The sequence below is a fragment of the Rhodamnia argentea genome, chromosome 5, assembly GCF_020921035.1.
Source record: "Rhodamnia argentea isolate NSW1041297 chromosome 5, ASM2092103v1, whole genome shotgun sequence".
Lineage (NCBI taxonomy): Eukaryota > Viridiplantae > Streptophyta > Magnoliopsida > Myrtales > Myrtaceae > Rhodamnia > Rhodamnia argentea.
Window position 1 is genome coordinate 5120162 of NC_063154.1, and position 27368 is coordinate 5147529.

Sequence of the window (27368 nt, forward strand, 5' to 3'; positions counted from 1 at the left end):
TATGGTTCACTGGAGTTTTTTGAGTGCATGCAGAGAAGAGACCCACCATCCAAGCAAAAAGAAGCAAAACAGAGAATCTGAGTTTAGCTCAGCAAAAAGCAGAGGGCTAGAATCTATTTATGTATATATATTCCAAATCAGAAATTTTTTTACAAGCCAGTATTAGCAGTTCCAACAAGAAAATAAAGTACAAAAAGCATGAAACTTTAGGACACTATGGAGTATGGTTTTTGTTCTTCCCCATCTTGTTACCAAATCCTCTGCCAGTTACTGCAAATGCAATTGTAAGTTGCTAACCATCCTATAGAGAATGCTGCAGGAGAGAGACCCTACTCTGACAAGCAAATCCAAGCTAAGTTCAAAACCCAAAATCTTCAACCAACTTGCAGCAAAAGTAAACTAAACAACAGATTGGTACTTTTCTTCTTTTCCAATGCGCCCAGTTCACAGAAAATCATGAAGCAAAGACATGGGCAGTGGCTTCAAAGGTACCAAACAGAGATGTCTTGCTTTGGAAGCAAATCCATTGTGTTGCAGCCAGCCGCTGTCACACTAAAAGGAGAACCAAACCGAGAGTCGAGCATCCCGTCAGTGAGGCAAAATTCGAACGGAGAATCGAACCCCTTGCATTGATCATGTTGACTGCCCATCGATGGAAAGACCGATTGGTTCAAGGGTAGGTTTGTGTCTTCATGCGTTTTGCCTTCCATGGAAGCTCCATGAGTGAAGAAGCTATCACCCATGCTATTATGAACATTCAGCAACTGTTGCTCATTTTCAGGTGCACCAAGTTTCCCCGCAATTTTACTGTTTTGTTGAAGGTTTGTATCATAGAACGACATGAGATTGGATATAATCGTTTGTCCATCTTCAGGAAGTCCAAGTCCACATATATTAAAAGACGGGGCATGAGTCCCTGGAGATGGAGCAGGATTAGGTTGAGCAAAGGAATGAAGGAAGGCTGCTTGCTGACCATTGCTCGCTTGGAAGTTTGAAATTCCAATGGCCTGGGAAGGAATAGGCTTACTACGATAAGGGCAATTCAGCTGGTGATTATTTCTCGACGTCCTATCAAGAAAACCGAGGCGGTGATCGCTGTAAGGGCATTGAGAAAACTCGCATGTGTATATCTGCTGATCCATCTTCGCCTTCAGCTCATCAGATGGTTGATTCCTCTTTGAAATTAACCGCAAATTGGTTTTGGTTTCATTGACTTCTCCTTTGATTTGAGAAACCAGTGGATGGACCAAAAGCTCGTCTGTAGACACCCGTGGCCCGATACCAAAAGCACTTGGATTAAAAGGCTTGCATTCGCCCACCTCAAGCTTCGGTTCATCATCAACTCCTTCCACATCATAATCACTAGCATCGTTGATGACGTAGGACCCAAACCCACTATCTGGACACACAGGCGGGCAGCTATTGGGGTACAATTTCCTGGACAGAGCTTCTTCCTGATTGATTATTGCGAGCCACGTGGCACTCTCCTTTGCGGTCATCTTATCCTGTAGACATTTACTCTGACGAACGAGCTTCCTGATCTTGGAGATGTCTGGCGACATGTGCTTGATAACAGCCGTGAGGACGCTCACCTTCCAAGCCTTCTTAAGATCGTGAGGTTTTTTATAGGGTGGAGGTCCCTGGTCCTTGGGTAGGCCCAGCTGGGGCCACCACTCCTCGTTTCCTGTGGGCCACCACGGAGGAGCCACACCCTTCTCCAGCGGGAATCGCCGCTGCGGTGGATCGCAGTGCTGCATCAGAGCAGATAAGAGCGACCCGAGAGTGGTGTCCTGCAGTTCTTGCAAGGTGTGAGGAGTGGGTCCAATGGTGGCCGTGTCCTCGCCGTTCCCGGGGATTGAGTGGTCCACCCGGTATTTGGCGATCGCTGCGGGTCCATTCCGGTCGAACCTCACTTTTTCCTTCCACCATGCTCGGAGATTGTCCGAGGCACCGCTCACCGGCTTGCCCTTCTCAGGAATGATCCCGTACACAAAGCCCTGAGCTTTACAGACTTCCATCATCTTCAGCATGTACTTGAGAATACCATCTTGAGCCCTCGACATCTTCTTCCTCCGCGCCTGCTCCTGCGACTGGCGCTGCTTTGCACTGTCCGGAGCTTCTTTGTTCTTGCTCTGCTCCTTGAGATGCCTCAAGAGCATCCTGTCTCTCCACATCCTCCTCTCTAGCTCATCAACATCCACCTCCTCATCGCTGTAGTCTTCCTCCATAACAGCCTCGTTTTCCTGTTCGGTATCAGCCTCCTGGGGATGAACTGATAAGAAGTCGATGTTACTGCAAAAGCCCATTTCTTCGAGGATACCCATCTATGACAAGAAGGCCGCAAAATCGTCTTGCTTCGAGCGAACTTCGCAGTTCTCACTCTCCAAACTGACCTAGAATCAAGCAGATCTTAATCACTCGAGGGTTTCAAAATCTTTGTGGATCCAACTCAAGATACATTTCATGAAACCAGGATGTGAAAATATGGTTCAGTCCCCTGCAACCAGAACGATAAATAAAGTAAAACTTAGGGACAACCCCCACCATAAATATGTTCACACAATAAATGAAACTGGCAACAAAAATCGATATTTATCCCCCCCATTTAAAGCTCTCCACAGATAATTGAAGGCACTAATCAGGCAACTAAGGCAGGCAAACAGGAAAACAAGATTTCACACGTAAAATTTCCGGGAACACAAAAACGCCACGCATCAAGAAACAAGCCATGTATGGAGATGATTAAATAGAGATACGGACAACCCTAATCTCCTCAGTTAGTTCTCAAGCATTCGAACTGAAATCAAGCCAACATAAAACACAAATCCAGAAATGAGCCCACTTTTTCAGAGAGCAGGCATCAAAACCAATTAGAAAGAGTCTTATGTCCCAAGTAACGGATTTGCAAAGTTAAACCCACTCAGGAAAAGGAGTTACAAACCAAGAACAGACAAAGAGTCACTTAGATCTGCCATGCCCATCATCCATTGGTATTAAAAAAATTTATGCAGATTTCTCTGTCACAAAAAGTAATCAGCAGAGGAACCAGAGAAGCAAAGAAACGAGTACACCCCACAAACAATGATAACTACAGTGACTCGCCAATCATAATCACAAAACCCACGAAATCTCTGACCCAATAAAGGCCTCCATGTCCAACAAAAAATAGAACAAACTCATTTGAAAAAACCAAAAAAAACAGAAGAAGAAGAAGAAGAAGAAGAAGAAGTCGACTTTCCAGTAAGCACGAACGGTATTTTTTAGAAGAAAAGAATTTTGCAACACTAGCTCCTTCCGAGACATCGAACGCAACCACAAAGCGCGGAACTCACTGACCGGAGCTCGCTAACAACAGCAGAAGGAACCGAAGCCGAGTCCCACGAAGAACTGAGAAGCGACAAAGGGCTTACGTAACAAGACAAGCGCGACGAGATGGATTGAGAGGGCATGTGAGTACCGTTCAATCTCCTCCTCCTTGAGCATTCAGATTCTTCTTCTCCTCCTCCAGATTCTCCAATGAACACACCCGGAGAGAGAGAGAGAGAGAGAGGCTCTGTGTTTTTTTTTTTTTTCCTTGGGGGGGCGGGCCTGTTTCCTTTTATGTGCGATTCTCCATGAAAATGAGTCGAGTGAAAATGTTTCTCTCTTTACGTGAAAAGGGAAAAGGGTATTTATTAAACCATGGTCGGGTTAGCTCTAACCGCGCTTAAGCCGTGGCTCACGACGAGTCGACGATTTTTTTTTGTCCTTGGGATTGTCTACGGTGTATAACGCTCACACCGTCGACATAAATGTTCGATACCACTTCGCTGCTTGTCCTTTGGCGACCGACACGTTCGGCATTCAATTTCGGATCCCTCCACGAATCCATGTACGCAACTTTCCTTTTCTTTTTCCAAAAAAAAAAAATCTTTCCTTCTTTTCTCGTTGACCAGTGGAACGAGATTTTTAATGTTTGATCTTATCTCAAACTTAATAGCAATTACAAATTTCTTAATTAAGTCAATGGGGTATTCGAAAACATGGGCAATCACCAAAATCAACGACCCACTAAGTTAGATCAGGTTCGATCGGCCCCAAGGGACTAAATTGACAGATGATTCGCCTTTTTTCGGGCCAGCCCGACAGACGGTCGAAGGCCGGTCAATCTCATCTTGATCATGAGCTGAGCCGTTTATATCCTTAAACCTCGATTTTAGACTCCGAACCGTTCCATTCGTCGTGTTGCCTCAAAAAAAGGGTTCGTTCGGAACGAACGCGCGACATGCTGGAGGCGCAGGACAACGGCGTGAGCGAGCGGCGCACTAGATCAGGCCAGCCGAGTACAGCTGCAGAAGCCGAGGCGGCGCTCCGAACGTGCGCAAAAAGGGCGGGGCACCTGAAACCAAAGCCTATGTTTCTGGAAGGAACGGCTCACGTTCTCCTGCGATTTCACGTTCCTACCCTTCCCCGCCTCTTTTTCCCACGTGTGAAATCTCCATTACCGCCGAATCATATTCCCGGGAAAAAAAACGGAGAGAAAATTATGTCAAAAAGGGGCTGAAAATTAATGTTTTTGGTGGATTCACGAGTTCACTTCACGGGTCTCTCACCACCCTATCCTCGGAATTCATGTGAATTTCGGCTTTTCGATAGATGTTTTTCGAATTTCTCTCTTCTCGACCTGATTTTAAATTATTAGAAAAGATCGGATAGACTCGTTCCAAATTTTTTGTACGAGGTCAATAATGTCATTTTTGGCGAGAGACCCTTGCTTGTCCGGAGCGGGAGGGCCATCCCTCTGAGAAAAAAGAGCAATTTTTTTTTTTATCGCTTTGAGTTATCTGAAACAAAAAACTATTATCTTATGCGTTTTTTTTTTTTTTTTCATTTGGAGGGAGAGACGCAGCCGCCGGAGTGCACGGGGGGGGCATGTGCTGCGACTTCCAAAGCCGCTGAGAAGATGCCACGCGTCCAGTCGAGGGCCCCCCCTCCATGTTGTTTGTCGGAAAGTGGAGGACACGTCACCTTCTTTGGCAGATGGCAAAGGAGGAGGAGGAGAGAGAGAGATAAAAGAAATTTCGGTGATCCCGGTACACTAAGCTCAAATGTATTTGAACCGTCGATGTTGGTAATTCCACGTGGGACCCGTGTTAACCAAGGGGTTAGATGTAATGGGCTCACAAGGACCCGGATTACTGGAGAAAAATTATTCTTCTTTGGCTTCTCTCTCTCTCTCCTCCTTATCCTCTCTACCTCTCTCACTAGCCGACGACGATTCCAATACTTGTTGCATATCGGGCGTCATCCAAGTGGGCCGGCCGACAAAACGGGCCCGGCCCATTTATCAGTTTGCCCGAGCCGAATCCAACGGGTCCAAAGGGGTTAGAGAAAATTGGAAAGAAAAAAAATAATCCGAACATAATTCCGAAGTACGATGCTCTTCGCCTACGGATCGACGCCAAATAACTCGTTTTCATCGTGAGTTAATTGCTTGGTGACTTCTCTACGGAAGAACCTACGCATTTAACGATTTAATGAGATGGATCGCCGGTGCGATCATGATACGGAGTGACTTGATATCGCTAGTTCTATTTTGACAACAAAACAGGGCATGGCCCGACCCATTTACGTATACTGAACCGCATCTGGACCGTCGAGCTTGGTGGGCCCCACGAGGACGGCCCATCGAAATCGACGGTACAAATAAGGTTCGGCAAAAAAAAAGAACATGGTTTCCATAAACTCATCGTCGAGATGGACTTCAAAATTATCACCGAATTTGTTAATCGGGAGAGTATAGAGAATGCCACAGGACCAGCACTACTTAAATATATTAGAAGACTCATGGGATCGCTTTCTGAGTTCAAAATTCGTCATATCTTTCGGAAAGACAATCGACCCGTAGTCATGATTGCAAATATTGGTACAACGAAGCGATTGGATATTACGTTCTACTTGCGACCTCTTAGGGAATTACTCATATTTTGTTTAGTGATAAAGTTGGGATTGTTGATTTTAAACTATAGTTTCTTTTAGTTTATACCTTCTGTTTACCCAAAAAGAAAAAAAAAAAGAAAAAATAATTCAACACGATCACGAAATAATTCTCTCACGTCCTACCGAGAATGCTTGATGAATCCGCGTGTGGACAGGACAGCTTAAACTTGAAAGCTCAGAAACGAAGCCCAGCCTGTTAGAAGTTGGACCGAGGAAGAGAAGGGCTCAAGGCCCTTGGAACAAAATAATAGCTTTATGAAGCCAAATGAAGACAGCCTTGTGGAGACAGCACTCGAAAGGTTTCGGATTGTTGGGATACTCGTGTGAGTTGTGTTGAAAAATCTCACATCCGAGAATTGATATGGTGTGAAGCAATTAATATATCTTAGTCAGCTCACAATTCATTGACTTAAACTTTTGAATGAACGTGGGTCCAACTGCATATATTGGTGAGCTTGGATTTGGACACACTCTTAGCGATCTTTCTAGTAAAACGTATTGGGCAATTTCTCACTCCATATGAAAAACATTGAGATCTGGTTCGACAAGTCAACGCCAAATCTTGCTGATAATTCATGTATATAGTCAAACCTCAAAAAATTATTGCCTTAGATTAAAAAAAAAACTCGCCCGTCTATTTATTTACTAAAAATATTATGTTTGGTTGTTTGTTGCTTCACAAACATGAGAACCACTCCTACCCCCCGAAAAGAAAATGGAACATCCAGACATATCACCTTGACTATGTTTCACGTTTACCGTTGCTTTGTGCCTCGCACGTAGTCCCGTGCCTTAATCCATGCACGGCCACGTACGTATAAATACCACTAACGCCCCGTGTACCAGTATTACCACAACAGCCAAGCACAAAAACATAATCTCCAAGTTGCCCATCCATGGCTTCGATCAAGACCTATGGGAAGATCAGTGAAGCCGAGCAAGCGACGCTCGACGCCCGCCGCCGAGCGCGGAAGAGAACCGTCGTCATAAGCTTGTCCTCCGTCGTCCTCGTCGCCATCGTTGTCGCTGCAGTGGTCGGTACTTCGGTGCACGCCAACAGCAAGAGCGGTGGAGAGCCTGGACCTCTCTCCACCTCGGTGAAGGCCGTGTGCGACGTCACACTGTACAAGGACTCGTGCCTCGGCTCCCTTGCCCCAATGGCCAACTCGAGCGGCGACGTCCGCCCTGAGGATCTGTTCAAGCTGTCGATCCAAGTGGCCTTGGAGGAGTTGGCCAAGGCCGCGGGATATTTCTCCGAGCAAGGAGCAACCTTCGATAACACCACGGCGGACGGGATGGCGAGCACGGCGCTGGACAGCTGCCGCGAGCTCCTCGGGCTTGCGCTGGACCATCTGAACAGCTCGCTGTCATCGAGCGATGCATCGAGCGTGCTCGATTCCGAGGACGATCTCAGGACCTGGCTCAGCGCTGCCGGGACTTGTCAACAGACGTGCATCGATGGGTTTGATGAATCGGCAGGAGCAATTAAAGAGAATGCTGCGAGTCATCTCAAGAATTCGGGTGAACTGACGAGCAATAGTCTTGCTATCATCACTTGGATTTCCAGCATCGCGAGCTCGATCAAGCTAAGGCGGCTCATGAGCCTGGCTGACCCCCAGCACCACCTCGGCCGCAACCACCATCACCACAAAGTGCCGGAATGGGCGCACCGGAAGGAGCGGGAGCTGCTTCAGAGCTCCGATTTGAGGAACAAGGCAAACGCTGTTGTGGCCAAAGACGGCTCGGGCAAGTACAAGACCATCGGAGCTGCACTCAATGCCGTTCCAGATAAGAGCAAGAAAGCGTTCGTGATATACGTAAAGAAGGGGGTCTACAGCGAGTATGTGCGGGTCGAGAAGTCGAAGTGGAACGTCGTGATGGTCGGCGACGGGATGGATGCGACGGTCGTCACTGGTAGGCTGAATGTCGTCGACGGGACTCCGACGTTTCAGACTGCAACTTTCGGTAATTCACTCCTTCGCAATCTCTTACTCATTAAAACTCGAATCCCAGAACTAACTATTTGCATTTTCACTTTGCAGCTGTTTTTGGACAAGGCTTCATTGCTAGGGACATGGGATTCCGCAACACCGCCGGCCCGGCCAAGCACCAAGCGGTGGCGCTCATGTCGACTGCCGACCTGTCCATTTTCTACCGGTGCCGCATCGACGCCTTCCAGGATTCCCTCTACACTCACTCCAACCGCCAGTTCTACCGGGACTGCAGCATCTCCGGGACGGTGGACTTCATCTTCGGGAACTCCGCGGCCGTCCTCCAGAACTGCAACATCCTACCCAAGACGCCCATGCTCGGCCAGCAGAACACCATCACCGCTCAAGGCAAGATGGACCCCAACCAAAACACCGGCATCTCGATCCAGAACTGCACCATCTGGCCGGCCGGGAACTTGACCGACGTCCAGACGTTCCTCGGGCGGCCGTGGAAGAACTACTCCACCACGGTGTACACGCGCTCCATGATGTCCAACATCATCAGCCCGAACGGGTGGCTGCCGTGGGTCGGCAATTCGGCCCCGGACACCATATACTACGCGGAATCTCAGAATTACGGACCGGGGTCCAACACGAACAACAGGGTCAAGTGGAAGGGACTGAGATTGAACCTTTCTACTAAGGAAGCTAGCAAGTTCACGGTCAAATCCTTCATCAAAGGCGACAAATGGATCAAGCCGGCGGATGTCGCGTACAACCCTAATTAGTGAACTCGGCACCGTGTATGGTATTCGTAATTGAATTCTCCTATATGCAATGCATTGATTGATTGGGATTAAAAGGGTACGAAATAAAGAATACTAATTGAATGAGGAGCTGATTATTCATCACCACGGTGTTTCTTCCTTCCTCCAATATAGTCTCTTTCAGTCATGTCCTTTGGAGTCGAAACCAGCCTAGAAAGTACAAATCAAGACACCATCTCAAGGTCTGTCTAAAAAAAAAAAAAAAAAAGACACCATCTCGAGGAGCCGATCCGAGGAGGGTCTTTGCATGAAGAATATTTTTGACATATTTTATGAAAAATTGTCTAAAAAGTCCTAAACCTATTGTATTTTTGCCAATTCGGTCATAAATCTTTCAATTTGAAAGTCCTAAATTTTTTCACATTTTACTGATTGAGTCATTTGATCAAATTAGGTAGACAATTGTTGACATGAAAACCAACCGTTTTACGTGGCACGGTTGGTAGTGACGTGGACTTTAATAATTTTTTGGAATTGCTCACCTTTTTTTTCTTTTTCTTTTTTCCATGTCCTGTGCCGGCCAATGAGGGTTGGGCTTCTCGGTGCTTGCCCTTACTCATGCGAGGCCCGACAAGCCGACCCTCGTCGGCCATGGCCTGTGCTAGTTGTCAACAATAGGCCATGGGAAAAAAATGAAAAAAAGAAAGAAAAAAAAATTATTAAAAATTTACAAAAATGTTCACCTTCATACTTGCCATGCCATGGATGACGCCCGACATCCACGTCAATAATTTCAGGTTTAAATTGACCGGATGGACTCAATACGAAAAATGTGAAAAGGTTTAGGACTTAGGGGGTGAATGATAACCATTCACGTTTCGAAATAGATTTACGGCTAGAAATAGTTTTTTCTATTTATGTTTCTGAATGAGTTTCTGAGCAAAAAAATGTGTTTGATAACGACATAAAATTTCTACTTCTGAAAAATGTGTTGGCCGGCCGACGACGGGAGGTGGTCGTGGAGACCGACAGCGGCGGTGGCCGGGGATGAACGGCAGCCCACCGGCGGCGGGCGGGTGGCGACCGCGGCGGCGGCGGCGGCGGGCGGCGGCGGCGACCGGCGGCGCGGCGGCGGTAGCGGCCGGGTGGTGGTTGGTGGCGGCGGGTATTTGAGAAAAAATGAGATTTCTATTTCTATTTCTCGAAAAAGTAGAAAACTTTTGTTTCACATTTCTTCTTCAAATTTATTTCTGAAACAATTTTTTATTTCAAAAATAGAAAAATAGAATTGCGTTATTAAACGGATTTCTGTTCCGGAAATAGGTTTGGAACAGAAATTTTGTTTCTGAAACGTTTTCATGCACCCCCTTAGCGTGTCAAATTGAAAGGTTTATGACTGAATTGATAAAAGCACAATAATTTTAGAACTCTTTTGGTATTTTTTTCTCTTCATTATGTTATTTAGTTTTGGATCCAACAGAACTCTCACTGCCTTTACATGCTATGTGGGCCGAAGCCCCGAGAATCACTTGCAAGATTCATGTGTGTGGACCCATTTTCATCTTTTTTGGGCTATGAGGCCCATGTTTTACCCATCAAAGCAGCGACTCACCCATGAACAAATCCATCCATTGCTTATATCATGCGATATATTGGTGCGACATAACAAATTATAGGACGAGTTGTACCCGTTATTGTTTTCAAGCTATCTCGCGTGTAAATTTATCGAAATTATATGCCCGAGAAATGCCATATCGAAATGTTATGTGATATAACCGTCACATAAGATACTCTTCCCTTTAAGTTAAATACAAAAGCACATTATCAGAGCTCTTTACGACTTACTTGACAGAAATCCATCTAGATCGATCATTTTGCGGATAATTGTACTATTATTTTGGAAATTCTGGAGATAAGAACAAAAAGTAAATGTGCTTCTTTCTTAGTTTCCCTTGAATGCGCGAATTGGTCTCTCTAAGGCAATATGCTTGTGTTGTAGTCCGTTTTGTCGTTATTAATAGACAATGGCAAACGTTATAAATGTTAGCGACGGTACTATATGATATGTGTTGAAGCTTTTTTTGGAGTCTCTGAGAGCACTTGAACATTGTAAATTTTAGTTGTTGGTCATGAGGATCTCATGTAAGGTGAACATGATCTTGGCCCATCTCCAAACAACACGAGCCCCCAAATTGGACTACAACCTTTTTTCTTTAGTTACAATTCTCGGACCACGGTAAAACTTCCTTAGAGGAAATTTTATCACGAAAGTTCTTGGTCTCGAATTATTTATGGCTAAAATCAAGGCCAGGATTCATTCTCTCCCTACTCTTTCTATCCAAATTTCAGATTATTATATGATAATAGCACATTCATTGACTCAAGAGACGTGCCCTAGATCGCATCTATCTCTTCCCATAGAGTAATTCGAAAAGGACCGTATTTTTTTTCCAAGTTTCTGTTGTTTAGGGAAAGAATGTCTGTGACCTTGTACTAATCATGTCTCTGCAAAGATTTGACCTTTTGTCCTAATTCATCATAATTTCATGTTGTCGCTGTCGGTATTTTAAAAATCATTATTTTTTATTCACTGTTAATGTCAACTCTTTGTCGTGGGCCACACAGTTATTGGGAAATTGGATTTGCTCGAATTGACCCAAAAACAGAATTGACAGGACCTAGTCTAGCATACGAATGGGAACCTTATCTTTTCCAAGCACCACCTTAAAAAAGTCAGCTTAATTTTGCTCTCTTTTTTTTTTTTTTTTTTTTTTGTCTAATTTTGCTCCATGAATCCTAAACTTTGTCACATATTTTTAATTGAATTTGCCTGGCAAAATTGCTGACGCGGACTCCGGTCATGACTCCGATCGTCTTACGTAGCATGACCTGCACTAACATAAATAATTTTTAATAATATTTCAATATAATTTTATTTATTTTTTCTATTTTTCTTATTTACTGTTTTCTTTTTTTCTTTTTCCCTTCGTCAACCACCACCGAGCTTTGTTAATGGCCGGTGGAAGTCGTTGGCCTCAGGCGAGGGCTGCCTTCAATGGTCTCGAGCGAGGGATGTCGGCCCTGGGTTGGCGAGGACCACTCTAACCAAGAAGTAGTCTTAATCAAACTTTTCATGGAAGCAATGTTGTCCTTATTTGTCTCTCGATGATTAAAATTGCACGGGGACACTATCCACATAAGAAAATCGGGCTTTCACATCTTTTCTATATTTATTCATTAGAAAGATGTTACTTGAACTAAAAGGGATTGACAAAGTTGATAATCTAAGTGCGCAATCCAATACACGGGCCTTGTTCATCATCCAATAATGATTTGTCATATCACTTAATATAGCAAATTTAGAAATCATCTTAACATTCAATTGTGTGTGCTTTCTGTGTATCCATTTAGATGATTTTGAGGAAAATTGTCCAAAAAGTGATAAACCTATTGTATGGAGGTCAATTCAGTTCTAAACCTTAAACTTTTTGACAATTTACCAATTCAGTTATAAACCTTTCAATTATGCCAATTTAGTCCTAAACATCTTGACGATTTGTCAATTTAGTTCTAAACTTTTTAACGATTTGCCAAAATACTATTTTCGGCCAATTATCGAAATAATAGCTTAAGGAATCGCGGAGAGGCTTGCCAATATGTGAGCTCATTTCGATCTGGATGGTCACGCTCAACAACGGTCACAATTATACATAGCACTTTTGTTGTTCATAAGTTTTCTGTTAACTTCATATATTCTTCTCTGGGTTGGAGTGACTGGATACATTACTGAGACGAATTTACATCATACTTTGGAGTTAATTTGTTTGGAACAATTCAGTTGTTGACGTGAAGTTAAGCCGACAGGGACATTGCATAGTATATTTACAATTGGTGATGATTGAACTACCACGTCATCGATTTTTTTATGAAAATTAATCGCAATAATTACATTGGAATTATGTGCCAATTTTTTAGTATTAAATTGAAAATTTTATGACTGATTTGACATTCGTATAATAGGTCTAGGACTGATCAGGTAATTTTCCTCCTATATTATGTGGGTTACCAGTTGTGGGCGCCAGACAGATACAACTTTGATAGTAAAAGCATCGGACCCACTCACTTGTGACAAACTTTGTCGTCTATAAATTGGTACCTCATGTCATGTGGCTTTCGAAAAGCACAATACCATTTTATCTGTATTCAGAAAAATTATTGGATTGTCCAAGAACAATTGACCCCAATGAATATTGGCCCTTGAATGATTTAGATCTCATATAAGATCCCCATCATCCAACGAAACGGCTGATATTGGTTAGATTGATGTGCAATCAAATCCTGCAAGTATTGGTTTCATATTGCGAGCTTCGCTCGGGTCCAAACGACATGAGCCCCCCAATTGGATTCCAGGATCTTCTCTTTACTTACCATTCCAAAATGGATTTTTGTATCAGACCACAACAAAATAACCAAAAAAATCCTCAATCTCTTGTGATTTTGTTAATTAAGTCTTGAGCTTTTTAATTGTGCTAATTGTGTTATAAACATTTTCACATTTTGTTAATTGAGTCCATCCAGCCATTTTTGACCAAAAATTAATGACATGGACACTAACCATCCACTGGCTATCCTACATAATACGGTTGATGCCGATATAAATTTTTTTAAATTTTTTGTATTGTTAAGAGCCAACAGGCGGCCACTAGCGAGGGAGGCCCTTGCCTAGCTATGAGTGAGGGCCGCTGCTGACAAGACTTATAGATCTCGCCCAATGTTTGACTCAATTGGCATAATTAAAATATTTATATATGAATTAGTATAATTACAGTAGGTTTAGGTTTTTTTTAGTAATTTTCACGAGAAAATTTTATCACCAAAGATCTTGTTCTTGACCATTTCTGCTAAAATCGAGATGACAATTCAATCTCTCCCAACTCTTTCAATCCAAATTTCGCACAAGTTTACTCAGACATTGCAACTGAAACTTTTGTTTTGGTACACAAAATGCCCTTTCAAAAAAAGTCATGGCCACGTCCTCGGACTACGGCCGCAGGTTTCAATCATGAATTTGTCGCCGCAATAATTTTTGGAAACCCTCTTTGATCCATTTTTCCCTGTGAACGAACAACGCCAAAAACGACAGACGGATTGACTATTGAGAGCACCTTTGTTTAATTCAAGACACCTGCCCTATATACGCATCCATCTCTCCCCATATAACAATTCCAAAATATTAATTCCAAACTTTTTTTTTTTGGTAAGGCTATTAATTCCAAACTTCATCTCTTTTTATTTCCAAGTTTCTGTCGTTTAGGGAATGGATGTCTGTGACCTTGTAATAATCATGCCGGTGCTGACCAGTTTGTCCTCATTCATTAGAACTCCATCATGTTGCTGTCGGTATTTATGGAAATTGTTATTTCGTTTGCTTTTTTAATGAAGATTTTTCAACGATCGATATTCAAAACAGATCAATTTTTTTTTTCGAAATATTATGTCGAGCATTGTCCTCCATTAAGGTACTTAGATTATGAGTAAGAAAAGAATTAAAATCTTAATGTAATAAATGTTTTAGCAAAATATATTATCTGACATTTTTGAGTAATCCACAGGCGTGATCGGTTCCCGGGCAGTCCGATTCTCACTTTGGAATAGCATACCGGAAGGATCGGCCTAATCCGATTCCCCGAGCGGTCCAAGAGAGCCGATTACATGTGCTTGAAATATATATATTCACATATTTTTTCATATTCTACTGTAGTTTAAGTGGATGCACCATTTTGCATCACAATAATATTGTCAATTAAGGCAAGGCTGGATGCCACTTCTTACCTGCCAAAAAATCAAACTATTTCAAAAGAGACTTCCAAAATTGTGTGAGCCACTATCTTTACATGGTTTCATACTTGAGAAAATCCTTGAACCGAGTCACTTTCACTCCACGTCCATCTATAAAAATTCCCAAATTAATTAAGAGTTTAAATGATTTTTTAAAATATTATTAAGAAATAAAATTAAAATTGAAAAAAATAACCGATCCAGTTGGGGCAGTCTTGGTGGGCAATGCTACACCCGAAATCGAAAATCGGATCGAACCGGCCAATTATGTTCGGTTCAGGCAGTTCCCTATTTGATCGAATCTTTTTTGCACACTTACCCATTTCTTTACGAGATGTGAGAGTTCTATTTGGAGTTTGCATTTTTCCAGATTCTGACCGGTTCCTAGTCTTTTGATTGCAAATGATGTCTCCTACAATTAGCACGTTCTATTTGGGCAAACAGCTGGTGTTATCTGCACGTAGCCCATAAACAAAGCAGCCCTCATCATCATCATCATCATCATCATCATCATCGCTTTCCTTTCGTCGTGTACTGCGTCACTCTATATTATTTCAATAATCAGCTTGACCACGGCCGAGCATCTCCGATCTCGCATCTTGTTGTTGGATGCCCATTCCAACGTGTGGGTCTTGTACGACTCTACGAACGCCCATGACAACGAAAATCAACTTTTAATCAAAAATTAATTTTTTTATTTTTTGAAAGAAGTAATTTTTTACTTCTTTAAATGACTTTCAAAACTACTTTTAAAGTAAAAAAAAAAAATAATACTTTAGAAGCATAAAATTGAAGTTGCGTGATCAAAATGGATTTCAAAAATTTTATTCTAAAAGTGCTGTCGTGTGGGTCGTCATATCACTTTTATGTATCAATCTTACAAATTATCCTAAAACCACTTTTTAATGTAACCGACTAAATTCGAGTAGGTGACAGGACATTAATGGAATCCAGATGATTTCAATTCATATGTACCAGTTTTGTTCCCACTCGCTTCGTTAGGTGTCCTTAAACCAGAGAAATCTGCTGACGTGTGCAATGATGAAATATGGAAGGTCAACTTCATCGGGCTGGTTGTTTTCCGATGGCTTACCTTTAGAAGCCAACCACACAAAGCTCCCGTATGATTTCCACTCCCACATGCAAAAAAACACAAAACCCTCAATCATAGATCACAAGATCAACTTCGTTTTTATCATTCGGGGTATGTGATTCAGACCCGTTTTTCCACGTGAAATGATCTGGAGTTACAGTCTATGACTTCAGCTTTAAACATGAAGCTTCTTAACGTTTTCACGTCTCTTCTCACTCGCTCTTGGAATATGCCTTGAAGCGGAGAATCGTATATGATGTTATCGGTACTGGTATTCACTAAGGCCTTGTGATTGTTCTCTCTCGAAACAGATCCTTCGCGTGAGGAAAGAAGGGTTTTTCTGTTTCATTTGTTCAAGGAGCTGAACTTCGCGGGTCCGGCTCTTATCTGTTGAGGCTATCAGCAATGGCGGCGGAAGAACAAAAGGAGGCGTTGTTGCAGAAGCATTACTATGAGAATTGCCCCGGCTGCAGAGTCAAGAAGCTTAACGAATCGCGGAGAGGCTTGCCAATCCGTGAGCTCATGTCGATCTGGATCGTCGTGCTTTGCAATGGTAACGAGCATGGATAGCACTGTTTTTGTTCATAAGCTTTCTGTCAACTTTTGGACTTTTTTCTTTTTTTCCCTTTCTGGGTTCGTTGAACTTACCGAGTGACTGGACACAAGGACGACGCGAGTTTACATGATATTTTGGAGTAAATTTGTTTCAAATAATTCAGTAGTTGATGTAAAGTTGAGCCGATGGAAACATTGCACAGTGAGGGAGAGTGTAAACCCAGATGTCTTATTTCTCTGGCAGCATTAGTCCTCTCAGCTGATTGAAAAATTTCATGTAGTTATGACGTTAATTCGTTCGGAAATCGAAAGTTATTTGCCGATTCGAAAAGATGTACTAACTAGATGTACTTGTAGTCACATAATTAATCACTAATTAGACTTATGATGTCACTGACCGGTGTATTGTCCTTTCTCTTTCCAGCACTGCCAATATCATCTCTGTTCCCATTCCTTTACTTCATGGTAAGTTCTTACATGTCAGATTTCAACTTTTAAGTATGATGTATATGTATTGTCATTCTTGTTCAATTAGTCCTGAAATGTTTTGCATTTGCTGCAAATGAAACAAGCATGAGCGAAGTGAACATTGTATTATCTCATTTTGAAGCATCAGAGTTAGCTGCTGGCATCCAGTCACATAGGATGGTTAAACTCGATCGAAAGTCCCACGACCTTCCTCGGTAGATAATTGCATAAATGACTTGAAGCATTTGATTTAGCTTCTTCTACTCAGGAAATCTTCGTTTGTCTGTTGAATTTCGAATGGCAGATTAGAGATTTCCATATCGCCGCAAGAGAGGAAGACATCGGGTATTATGCTGGTTGTGTAGGTATGATCATCCTGTTGCTTGTCTCTCTTCATTGCAGACTTCCTGGTTTGATTTTGACTACACTTCTCACTAACAAACTACTCCAAATCTGGAAGGTTGTTCGTTCCTGTTCGGTAGAGCCTTGACGTCAATTTTTTGGGGAATTGTGGCGGATCGATACGGGCGAAAACCAGTCATAATTATGGGAACAATCGCAGTGTTAGTACGAGATCACCATTCATTTTCATTTCCCAGTGACGAAAAAATTCCTCCGACGATTACAATCAATTTAAGTGTTATGATTCGATTTATATCAGGGTCATCTTCAACACACTTTTCGGCCTAAGTGTGAACTTTTGGATGGCCATTGCAACGAGGTTTCTTCTAGGAAGTTTAAATGGTTTACTTGGACCAATCAAGGTGAGATATCGTACCGCCTATGAACTTTGAGACACGTCGTGGCACGGGTTATTTCGAGCCTCAGATAACCTATCCCTTCTTAATTTATTCCAAGAATTTGAGATCATTCTGACATATGTGCTTCGTAATTCCATAACAGGCTTATGCGACCGAAATATTCCGTGAGGAGTACCAAGCGCTAGGAGTATCAACTGTAAGATCTCTGACCTTATGTAAAAAACTTCAATACAGATTCCTAGTTCTTCTGCTAAGTAAATAAAGCTGAGAGTTACAATTTGGCCTCAGGTTAGTACAGCATGGGGGATAGGATTGATTATCGGTCCAGCTCTGGGAGGTTATCTTGCGCAGGTATGTCTGATTTATCATATCTTGATGCATAAATTGAGTATTCCAAAAGCGATGACAATTCGGACAACTGTGCGGGAATTGCTTCTCTCATTTTCATGCTCCTCTGATGTTCCTGGTTGTTCTGTATTTTTGCACTTCAGCCCGCAGAAAAGTACCCGTCGATATTTTCCAAAGAATCGGTGTTTGGAAAGTGAGTGGATGTTGCTTTCTTCTACATTAATATTGCAGATCCTATCAAGTGATCATCCTCATGAGCTTTAAACATTTGAATTCTTGATTTGGGCGCAGATTTCCCTACTTCTTGCCCTGTCTCACCATCTCGCTTTTCGCATTGGTTGTTTCAATCGCGACCTGCTGGCTTCCGGTATGCACTTCACTAAACCCAGTTCATGTTTCACATTCCTGTCCTCTCATTGGACATTAACTCTGCAAAACTTTATCTATGAAAGGATACGCAACTGCTTGTTGCGCGTTATTGAGTGCCCAAAAATCCGGTTTCATTGCAGGAAACATTGCATATGTACCACGATAACAGCAAGCTTGATGAGTCTCGCAAAGATATGGGGACCGCATCCCTCGAGTCTGGTGTGAAATGCAAGACGCAACAAGTCGAAGGGAAAGCTCCGAAAAAGTCCCTGTTTCGTAATTGGCCCTTGATGTCGGCCATCCTCGCGTACTGCATCTTCTCGCTTCACGACATGGCTTACTCGGAGGTAACCTAAAATAGCACGCGCTTCTCTACCACGCCTTCTCAGTTCTATTCTAATATCATAGTGCAATGATTTTAGTTCTCATGGTGCTGAGTGCTTCATTGACAGTTGCTTGAAGAGCAAAAATTGCTCTATTGTTGACGAACACGAACTTGTAATCTGCAATGCAGCAGCCAGAAGGCACTCCTTTGGCTAGTCACGATTTAATGGCTGTCACGAGAAATTTATTTTGACTTTCTCTTTCGAATTCTGTCCTAGTTGGAAGTAGTTCATTGTAATATGGCATCAGCATATCATGCCGGTTTCCGAGTAAGTGCATTTTGTGTTTTAATTCGATCCGCTCATTAGCCTTTCTGTTCTACTTGCTCTCTGTAGATCTTCTCCCTGTGGGCCGTAAGCCCTAGGCGATTAGGGGGCTTAAGCTACACCACTGAAGATGTTGGAACTATTCTTTCCATCTCAGGTATATACTCCAGCTTCTTCCTTGTATGTCGAGAAATTCGTTCAGGAAAAAAACATGGTAGTCACTAAATGTGCAATTTGAACGAAACTTCAAGATGTGGTAGTCCGCATTATTGATATGAGTTCTGCCTATTCGAAACTTCGAATTATGGTGGTCTATTATCATTGAACGCGACTCTGTTCTCGTTCAATATATTTGCGGAGGGTCGCTGATTGCTGAATTCTACTGCCAGGTGCCGGCCTTCTCATCTTCCAAACGTTTTTATACCCATACTTGGACAGACTACTCGGCCCCATTTTGGTAGCTCGCATTTGTGGGGTATGTTTTCAACATCTCATAGCTTGGAACTCGAGTACGTGCCGGGGGAAAACATTTTGTCTCGCTGCTATTCATGGTCTATCTGATAAAATGACGGTAATCCCCTGTGTTTCCTTTGCATGAACGCGTGAATGCAGATCTTATCGATACCGCTCTTGTCAAGCTACCCTTTTATAGCCATGCTGACTGGGATAGGTCTCTCCATAGTTTTGAATTGCGCATCAGTCGCGAAGAATGTTCTTTCTGTGAGTATGCCTTACACTCTACGGAGAAGAGAAAAGTAAAACCTCTGTTCATACCTAATTCTAACTGTGGAATTGTGCATGTCGAAAGATTTCCGTCTTCACCAGCTTGTTCCTTCTGCAAAACAAAGCCGTTGTAAGCTTCTAATGATCATCTTCCAAGTGTCTGATCTTTGTTAATGTCCTCGAATACATACATTTCTCGTGAAGGTTTGGCTTAAGCCCGAATATGACATTGCAGGATCAAGATCAGAGAGGAGCTGCTAATGGAATCGCGATGACCGCTGTGTCTGTCTTCAAGGCGGTCGGTCCAGCTGGAGGAGGCGCAATGTGAGTTTCACTTAATTTTGGTCGGCTTTCATTATGTCACTACAATGGGACAATTAGCAGTCGATAATACTAAACTCGTTACTGAGGGCAAACAATTACTCTGCATGCTTAAAGGGTATGCTTGCTTAATATTCTCATCCATGGACAACATCTTTCGCAGATTCTCTTGGACACAGAAGCGTCAGGACACGGCCTTTCTCCCAGGTAAACTGAACTTTTTCTAGTTCCGAGATGATGGCTCTGGCCTTCTTTGTATAACCAGGACTAACTCATCTGTTGTCATCTGCCAAAAGAAAAAAAAAAATGTTTACCTGAAGTTGTGTATGTGCAGGCAACCAGATGATCTTCTTCATCCTGAATGTGGTCATGGCGATCGGGGTGCTGATGACGTTCAAGCCGTTCCTTGTCGAGCGCCGCGACTAAATGAAAGCAGAGTTGAACCCGCATGAGTTCTAAAAGGCGCTGCTAAAACTCAGAGCAGATCTTGCGTAATATCAGCTGTCATTCGATTCTTTCACAGTTCCATCGATCCCATGCTCGTGAACTAATCTCCTGTAGACCTGATCATGGGTGTAAGTGCGTGTTAGGCCCTCCCGACCCGAAGCACAACTTGAGCGACTGGGGGAAGAAATTCCTCCTTTAGCACGGTCATTGTATAAAGTGAATAGTACCTATTTGATACCTATTTTATGTCATGGGCGAGCCCACATATGAAAGTTTAGGTTAGATATACCAACATTGCCTGCCTGCCGATCAAATTTAGTCTACTGTTCTGTTGCTTAATTTTAGGGGACACGAAAACTAGAAGTGCCAAAAGATTCGTACAATGCTCACTAGGGCCAAAATTTTCCGTCGATCACTTCAAGTACTAAATCAAAGAAAAAACAATCACTTAAGTATATACGGCGATCAAATCTGCCAAAAGATATTACGTGGCTTGTTTAACTAATGCTAATACCTAGGTGGCTTTTCATGAAATAATAAAAAGGAAGTCCATGTGAACGATGAGGTGGCCTCTAATCAGAAAACGGCGCCACGCTAAATTAATGTAATCTCTCTTCCTCTCTCGTTCGCTCTCTCTCTCTCTCTCTCTCTCTCTCTCTCTCTCTCTCTCGTTTAAGTCCCAGTGCTTATCCCTTGTGAATACATTTGTCTTGGTCCTCCATGCGGTCGCCTAAGGTGAGGAAGTTCCACATCGCCATTGAATTACTCGACTATAGGATGTCTAATATCAGCTTTTGGCTTCGTTTTGCTCTCATGAGGACCTTTCTGTCAATGTGGATATGAGGTCGTGTGAGATTGCTAGCTATTCGATTTGCCAGAAATGGCACCTACTTCGATGTGCACTTATTAAGTAAGCACCGTCCAAAAGTTATGGCACTCCTGCTCTTATCCCGCCATTTCCATCCACCGACTCTCCCTTGTTGACTTAAGCCAAATCTTATTCGTTCCCACTAAGCATTCTTGTTTTACTCACTTGTTGACTATTTTTGTTTTTGCCAAGTTCCCTGCATCTTCGACACGTGAGACTCTTTAACTTTGACTTGGACTTGCTTGCATCCCACGTACATCCTCCAAGCTGGAGATTTGCTGCACGTTCTCTAGGATTCTCCAGATTCCTAGGTAAGAATTTGCTAGTTGGATATTGACTAGTTGCAGCTGGACCTTCAAGTTCTTGACTTTATCATTAAGCAAGTAATTTCTAGGTTCAGAAAATGGATGACAATTTTTTTTTCTTTTGGTCAGGAAATAGATCACATACCTTTTTACGGTATTCCGGATCTATTTTCGTGATATTCCGGACATATCTCATAATGTCTTGGAAGTACCTTAAAATTCTTCATGTAGTTTGTCCCGTACCTTTTTATGGTTTTCGTTCTACGATCCCTTATATCCTTTCTTGTAACACTTGCACCGACCTTCTAATCGACATACATTTGTTCAAGGATGTCCCATATGTGTTGGGCCATCAAAATTCTAGCTCCGGCTTTTGCTCTGCCTCTGGCTCTGGCTTAAAGACCGTGTCTTTAATTTCAGTACAAGGTGGTTAGAGCAAACGCCCAAAACCAACCGCACGGACCTAGCTCTGTTTTCACAGTCCCTTACACCTGACTTATTTACGAACATTGATGCACCATTTTACCTCTCGGTTCTTACCAATGCCCATAACCAAATGATCATGCCTTGCTCTGATACCATGTTTCTAATATTGATCGTGTGGAAGCATGGTTTTGATGTCAAGCATAGTTTTTGGTTAGTTATGTACAATTGTTTAGTATTTGGTAGACCGATGGACAAGGATATTTCAAGGATATAGGTCATGGGATAATGTTAGTTTGATTAGTTGATAGAATTGATATTACAATAGTTGGAGGAGGTGTGGTTGTAGAGCTATTTATTTTCATGCTCCCCACACCTTTTTTCATTAACTAGTTAATAATTTGCTGCACGTTCTCTAGGCTTCTCTAGATTGCTAGATAAGAATTTGCTAGCTGGATATTAAATAGTTGCAGCTGGATCTTCAATTTCTAGACTTCATTATTAAGCACGTAGTTTCTAGATTTAGGACATGGATCACAATTTCCAACATGTTGATACTCTCTTGAAGCAGATTTTCCGTGTGGGAAAAGACGGGTTTTTCTGTTTCATTTGCTCAGGAGCTGAACTTCGCCTTTTTAGCTCTATCTGTCGAGGTTAATAGCAATGGGTGTGGAAGAACAAAAGGAGGCGTTGTTGCAGAAGCATTACTACGAGAATTGCCCTGGCTGCAAAGTCGAGAAGCTTAAGGAATCCCGGAGAGGCTTGCCGATCCGCGAGCTTGTGTCGATATGGATCGTTGTACTTTGCAGCGGTAATGAGCATATGTGGCACTATTGTTGTTCATAAGCTTTCTGTCAACTTCTGAATTTTTTCCTTTCTGGGTTCATTGAATTCGCCGAGTGACTGGACATAAGGACTACGCAAATTTACATGATATTTGGAGTTAGTTTGTTTGAAATAATTCAGTTGTTGATGTGAAGTTAAGCCGATGGCGACATTGCATAGTGATGGAGTGTGTAACCACAGATGTTTTATTTCTCTGGCAGTATTAGTCCACTTAGCTGATTGTAAAATCTCATATAGCTATGACGTTAACTCGTTCTGTAATCAGAAGTTATTTGCTGATTCGAAAAGATGTACTTGTAACCTAATTGTTGGCTAATTAGATTTATGATGTCACTGACCAGTTTCTTGTCCTTTCTCATTCCAGCACTGCCAATATCATCTCTATATCCTTTCCTTTACTTCATGGTAAGTTCTTACATTTTATACTAGAATTTTAAGTATGATGTTTATATAACTGTTCTGTCTACAGGAGATACTGTGTCCTGAACTGTATGGTTTGGGCTCTGTTTCCTCAAATATGGTCTCTCTAGGCTCCAGATCGTTATTCTTGGTCAATTAGTCCTGAAATTTTTTGCATTTGTTGCGAATGAAACAAGTATGAGCAAAATGAACATTGTTTTATCTAACTTTGAAGCATCAGAGTTAGCTTTTGGCATGCAGTCCAACTACTTTCCTCTGTAGATAGTTGTGTAAATGACTAGAAGCATATGATTTGGCCTCTTCTACTCAGGAAATTTTACTTTGTTTGTTGCATGTGGAATGGAAGATTAGAGATTTCCATATCGCCACAAGAGAGGAAGACATCGGGTATTATGCCGGTTGTGTAGGTGAGATTATCCTGTTGCTTATCTCTGTTAATTGCAGACGCCGTGGTTTGATTTTGGCTATACTTTTCACTAACAAACTCTTTGAAATCTGGAAGGTTGTTCATTCCTGTTTGGTAGAGCCTTGACGTCGATTTTCTGGGGAGTTGTGGCGGATCACTACGGGCGAAAACCAGTCATAATTATGGGAATAATTGTTGTGTTAGTACTAGATCACCATTCAATTTCAGTTCCCAGTGACAGAAAAATTCCTCTGATGACAGCGATTACAATCAATTTAACTGTTATGGTTCGATTTATATCAGGGTAATCTTCAACACCCTCTTCGGCCTAAGTGTGAACATTTGGATGGCCATTACCATGAGATTTCTTCTAGGAAGTTTAAATGGTTTACTCGGACCGATCAAGGTAGGATCTCGTACTGCTTATGAACTTTTGGATTCGTTGTGGCACAAGCAAATTTGAGCCTCAATAAGCTCCGATGTATGTGTTTCGTAATTTTGTAACAGGCTTATGCGAATGAAATATTCCGCGAGGAGTACCAAGCGCTAGGAGTATCAGCCGTAAGATCTCCGACCTTTGTTAGAACCTTTCAGCTCTCAATATAGATCTCTAGTTTCTTCTGCCAAGTACAAAAAGTTAAGGAGTTACTCTTTGGACTCAGGTTAGTACAGCATGGGGGATAGGATTGATTCTCGGTCCAGCTCTGGGAGGTTATCTTGCGCAGGTATGTCTGATTTATCCAATCTCGACGCATGAAATTGAGTATTCGAAAAACGATGACAATTCCGATACTTGTGTGCAAAAACCCCTTCTCTTAGTTATCATGCTCCTCTGAGGTTCCTGGTTTCTGTATTCTTTTGCCCTCAGCCTGCGGAAAAGTTCCCGTCCATATTTTCCCAAGAATCAGTATTCGGAAAGTGAGTGGATGTTGCTTTCTTCTACATTAATATTGTTAGATCCTATCAAGAGATCATCCTCATGAGCTCTAAACATTTGATTTCTTGATTTGGATGCAGATTTCCCTACTTCTTGCCGTGTCTCACCATCTCGGTTTTCGCATTGGTAGTTTCTATTGCGTCCTGCTGGCTTCCGGTATGCACATCGCTAATTAGTCCGGGTTCCACATTCTTGATGATGAAAATATTCGGTTTTTTTTCCGCTCATCTGACATGAGTAGCGATGTTGCGCTTTATTGAGTGCGCAAAAATCTGTTTTCATTGCAGGAAACATTGCATATGCACCACGGAAGTAGCGAGCTTGATGAGTCTCGCAAAGACATGGAGACCGCATCCCTCAAGTCTGGTGTGAAATGCAAGACGCAAGAATTCGAAGGGAAAGCTCCGAAAAAGTCTCTGATTCGTAATTGGCCCTTGATGTCGGCCATCATGACGTACTGTGTCTTCTCGCTTCACGACATGGCTTACTCAGAGGTAACATAAGAATAGCACGCGATTCTCTGCCATGCGTTCTCAGTTCTTCTTCATTCACCGTATTCCAATATCATGAGTGCAACGATTTCCGCACTCGTGGTGCCGAGTACTTCATTGACAGTTGCTTGAAGACCAAAAGTTCTTCTATTGTGGACAAGCACGAACTTTTAATCTGCAATGCAGCAGGCAGAAGACATTCCTTCGGCTAGTCATGATTTGATGGCTGTTGCGAGAAATTTATTTTGGCTTGTTCTTTGGAATTCTATCCGAGTTCGAAGTAGTCCATAATGTGGCATCAGCATATCATGCCAGTTTCCAAATAAGTTCATTTTGTCTTTTAATTCGATACTCTCATTAGCCTTTCCGTTCTACTTGCTCTCTCTGTAGATCTTTTCGCTGTGGGCCGTCAGCCCTAGGCGATTAGGGGGTTTAAGCTACACGACTGAAGATGTTGGAACTGTTCTTTCCATCTCAGGTATATACCCCAGTTTCTTCCTCGTATGTCAAGATAAGTTCGTTCAGGAAAACAACTTGGTAGTCACTAAATCTGCAATTCAAAGGGAACTTCGAGATGTGGCACTCTGTATTGTTGATACAAGTTCTGCCTATTCGAAACTTAGAAGTATGGTGGTCTTGGTCTATTATCAATGAACGTATGTCTGTACTGGTTCAATATATTTGCCGGGGATCCTGATTGCTGAATTCTACCACCAGGTGCCGGCCTTCTCGTCTTCCAAACTTGTTTATACCCATACTTGGACAGACTTCTCGGCCCCGTTTTGGTAGCTCGCATTTGTGGGGTACGTTTTCGATATCTCATAACTTGGAACTCGAGCACGTGCTCGTGAAAAACATTTTGTCTCGCTGCTATTCAGGGTCTATCTGATAAAAGGACGATAATCCCGTCTTTCCGTTGCATGAACGCGTGAATGCAGATCTTATCGATACCGCTCTTGTCAAGCTACCCTTTTATAGCCATGCTGACCGGGATAAGTCTCTCCATAGTTTTGAATTGCGCATCAGTGGCGAAGAATGTTCTTTCTGTGAGTATGCCTTACACTCTACGGAAAAGAGAAAAGCAAAACCTCTGTTCATACCTAATTCTAACTGGAATTGTGCATGTCCAAAGGTTTCCGTCTTCACCAGCTTGTTCCTTCTGCAAAACAAAGCCGTTGTAAGCTTCTAATGATAATCTTCGACGTGTCTGATCTTTATTAACATCCTCGAATGCATACATTTCTCGTGAAGGTTTGGCTTAAGTTGGAATCTGAAATAACAGGATCAAGATCAGAGAGGAGCTGCCAATGGAATCGCGATGACCGCCATGTCTCTCTTCAAGGCGGTTGGTCCAGCTGGAGGAGGCGCTATGTGAGTTCCGCTTAATTTTTGTCAGCATTCATCGTATCACTACAACGGGACAATTAGCAGTAGATAATCTTAAACTCTTTACTGAAAACAATCAATTACTCTGCATGCTTAAAGGGTAGACTTGATTAATGTTCTCATCCATGGACAAAATCTTTGGCAGATTCTCTTGGACACAGAAACGTCAGAACTCGGCCTTTCTGCCAGGTAACTCATCTGTTGTCATATGCCAAAAGATAAAATGTTTACATGAAGATGTGCATATATGCACACATTCATGATGTAAAATGACGACATTTAAGTCTATGCGACCTTGAGGAACTTTGACAAGCCCGTGCACATGTGCAGGTAACCAGATGATCTTCTTCATCTTGAATGTGGTCGTGGCGATTGGGGTGATGACGACGTTCAAGCCGTTCCTTGTTGAGCGCCGCGACTAAATGGAAACAGAGTTGAACCCGCATGAATTCCCATTATAAGCAAGCGGAATGATATTCATGTTGAATATAATATTCCATTCATTAAGACATAAGATAAGAACAAGTTCATACTCAACCCATAGCCATAACATGTACCACCATTCGAGTCATACAGCAAATGATCTAGCCTACCTGGTGAGAGGTACACAAACATGATCCTACTCCTTTCTATCAGGCGGTCTCAAAAAATTTTGTTCAATACATATGGACACTATTCTCCATACGCTCAAATATACACGAACACATACATATGTATCTGCTGCCTGGCTCTCTACCATCTCCCCTGGATCGCCCTTTGGCCTGTCGCTGCCGTCTCTGCTGTTGCCCCCTCCATTGCCGTCGTTGTCTATGATCAGAAGTCCTAACACACGATCGCCTTGCCTATAATATCATGTGATAAATCTAACACTAACAACAGGCAGACATCCCATGTTGGCAAATAAGACGATCGTGTACTTAACGAAAACAGTTGGTGAATTAGGGAAAACAACATCCTCATGCCAAGCTCGAATATGATATGGCGCTCCGTAAAAGTGGTGTGGCGGTATGTCCATATCTAAGGATCGGAAATTTTT

At 42.5% G+C, this 27368-nt stretch overlaps 3 protein-coding genes across 10 annotated transcripts in view; 2 read left to right on the plus strand and 1 right to left on the minus strand.

Moving 5' to 3' along the window:
* Positions 1-103: 103 nt before the first annotated feature.
* LOC115753696 (ETHYLENE INSENSITIVE 3-like 1 protein) lies at positions 104-3598 on the minus strand. Of its 5 annotated transcripts, none has more exons than XM_030692427.2 (2): positions 3458-3598; positions 104-2497 (listed from the first exon to the last, which is right to left on the minus strand). In XM_030692427.2, exon 2 carries the CDS (start codon positions 2322-2324, stop codon positions 483-485), a length of 1842 nt encoding a protein of 613 aa, XP_030548287.1. In that variant the 5' UTR covers positions 2325-2497; positions 3458-3598; the 3' UTR covers positions 104-482. The 5 variants fall into 5 exon arrangements, with proteins under 5 accessions (XP_030548287.1, XP_030548295.1, XP_048135247.1 ...); XM_030692435.2 differs by having other exon boundaries at positions 3411-3569; XM_048279290.1 differs by lacking the exon at positions 3458-3598 and adding an exon at positions 3333-3356.
* A 3201-nt stretch (positions 3599-6799) lies between these two features.
* Positions 6800-8698, plus strand: LOC115754633 (probable pectinesterase/pectinesterase inhibitor 46). The gene is made up of 2 exons (XM_030693723.2): positions 6800-7944; positions 8022-8698. Exons 1-2 carry the CDS (start codon positions 6876-6878, stop codon positions 8696-8698), a joined length of 1746 nt encoding a protein of 581 aa, XP_030549583.1. The 5' UTR covers positions 6800-6875.
* A 7005-nt stretch (positions 8699-15703) lies between these two features.
* LOC115753713 (protein ZINC INDUCED FACILITATOR-LIKE 1-like) overlaps positions 15704-27368 on the plus strand; it is a 39097-nt gene continuing 27432 nt past the window's right edge. The window contains exons 1-18 of one of the 4 annotated variants that reach the window (XM_048279294.1): positions 15704-15881; positions 15923-16161; positions 16588-16628; positions 16936-16996; positions 17092-17194; positions 17293-17395; positions 17535-17588; positions 17681-17743; positions 17884-17933; positions 18032-18107; positions 18250-18456; positions 18829-18916; positions 19149-19234; positions 19372-19479; positions 19568-19612; positions 19718-19806; positions 19967-20010; positions 26663-26736. In XM_048279294.1, coding sequence (XP_048135251.1) covers positions 16014-16161; positions 16588-16628; positions 16936-16996; positions 17092-17194; positions 17293-17395; positions 17535-17588; positions 17681-17743; positions 17884-17933; positions 18032-18107; positions 18250-18456; positions 18829-18916; positions 19149-19234; positions 19372-19479; positions 19568-19612; positions 19718-19806; positions 19967-20010; positions 26663-26736 — 1440 coding nt within the window. In that variant the 5' untranslated portion in view covers positions 15704-15881; positions 15923-16013. Of the gene's footprint in view, positions 15882-15922; positions 16162-16587; positions 16629-16935; positions 16997-17091; positions 17195-17292; positions 17396-17534; positions 17589-17680; positions 17744-17883; positions 17934-18031; positions 18108-18249; positions 18457-18828; positions 18917-19148; positions 19235-19371; positions 19480-19567; positions 19613-19717; positions 19807-19966; positions 20011-20137; positions 20531-22373; positions 22658-23056; positions 23098-23458; positions 23520-23614; positions 23718-23821; positions 23925-24025; positions 24080-24180; positions 24244-24386; positions 24437-24535; positions 24612-24742; positions 24950-25336; positions 25425-25663; positions 25750-25884; positions 25993-26078; positions 26124-26228; positions 26318-26662; positions 26737-27368 lie in introns of those variants that run through there. The other 3 variants (XM_048279293.1, XM_048279295.1, XM_030692477.2) reach the window with 3 other exon arrangements.

Bases quoted from the DNA above. Each gene is read 5' to 3' on its own strand.
- LOC115753696 (XM_030692427.2), bottom strand. From the start codon at position 2,324: ATGGGTATCCTCGAAGAAATGGGCTTTTGCAGTAACATCGACTTCTTA.
- LOC115754633 (XM_030693723.2), top strand. From the start codon at position 6,876: ATGGCTTCGATCAAGACCTATGGGAAGATCAGTGAAGCCGAGCAAGCG. The intron at 7,945-8,021 runs GTAATTCACTCC...TTCACTTTGCAG, and splicing joins GTTTCAGACTGCAACTTTCG to CTGTTTTTGGACAAGGCTTC.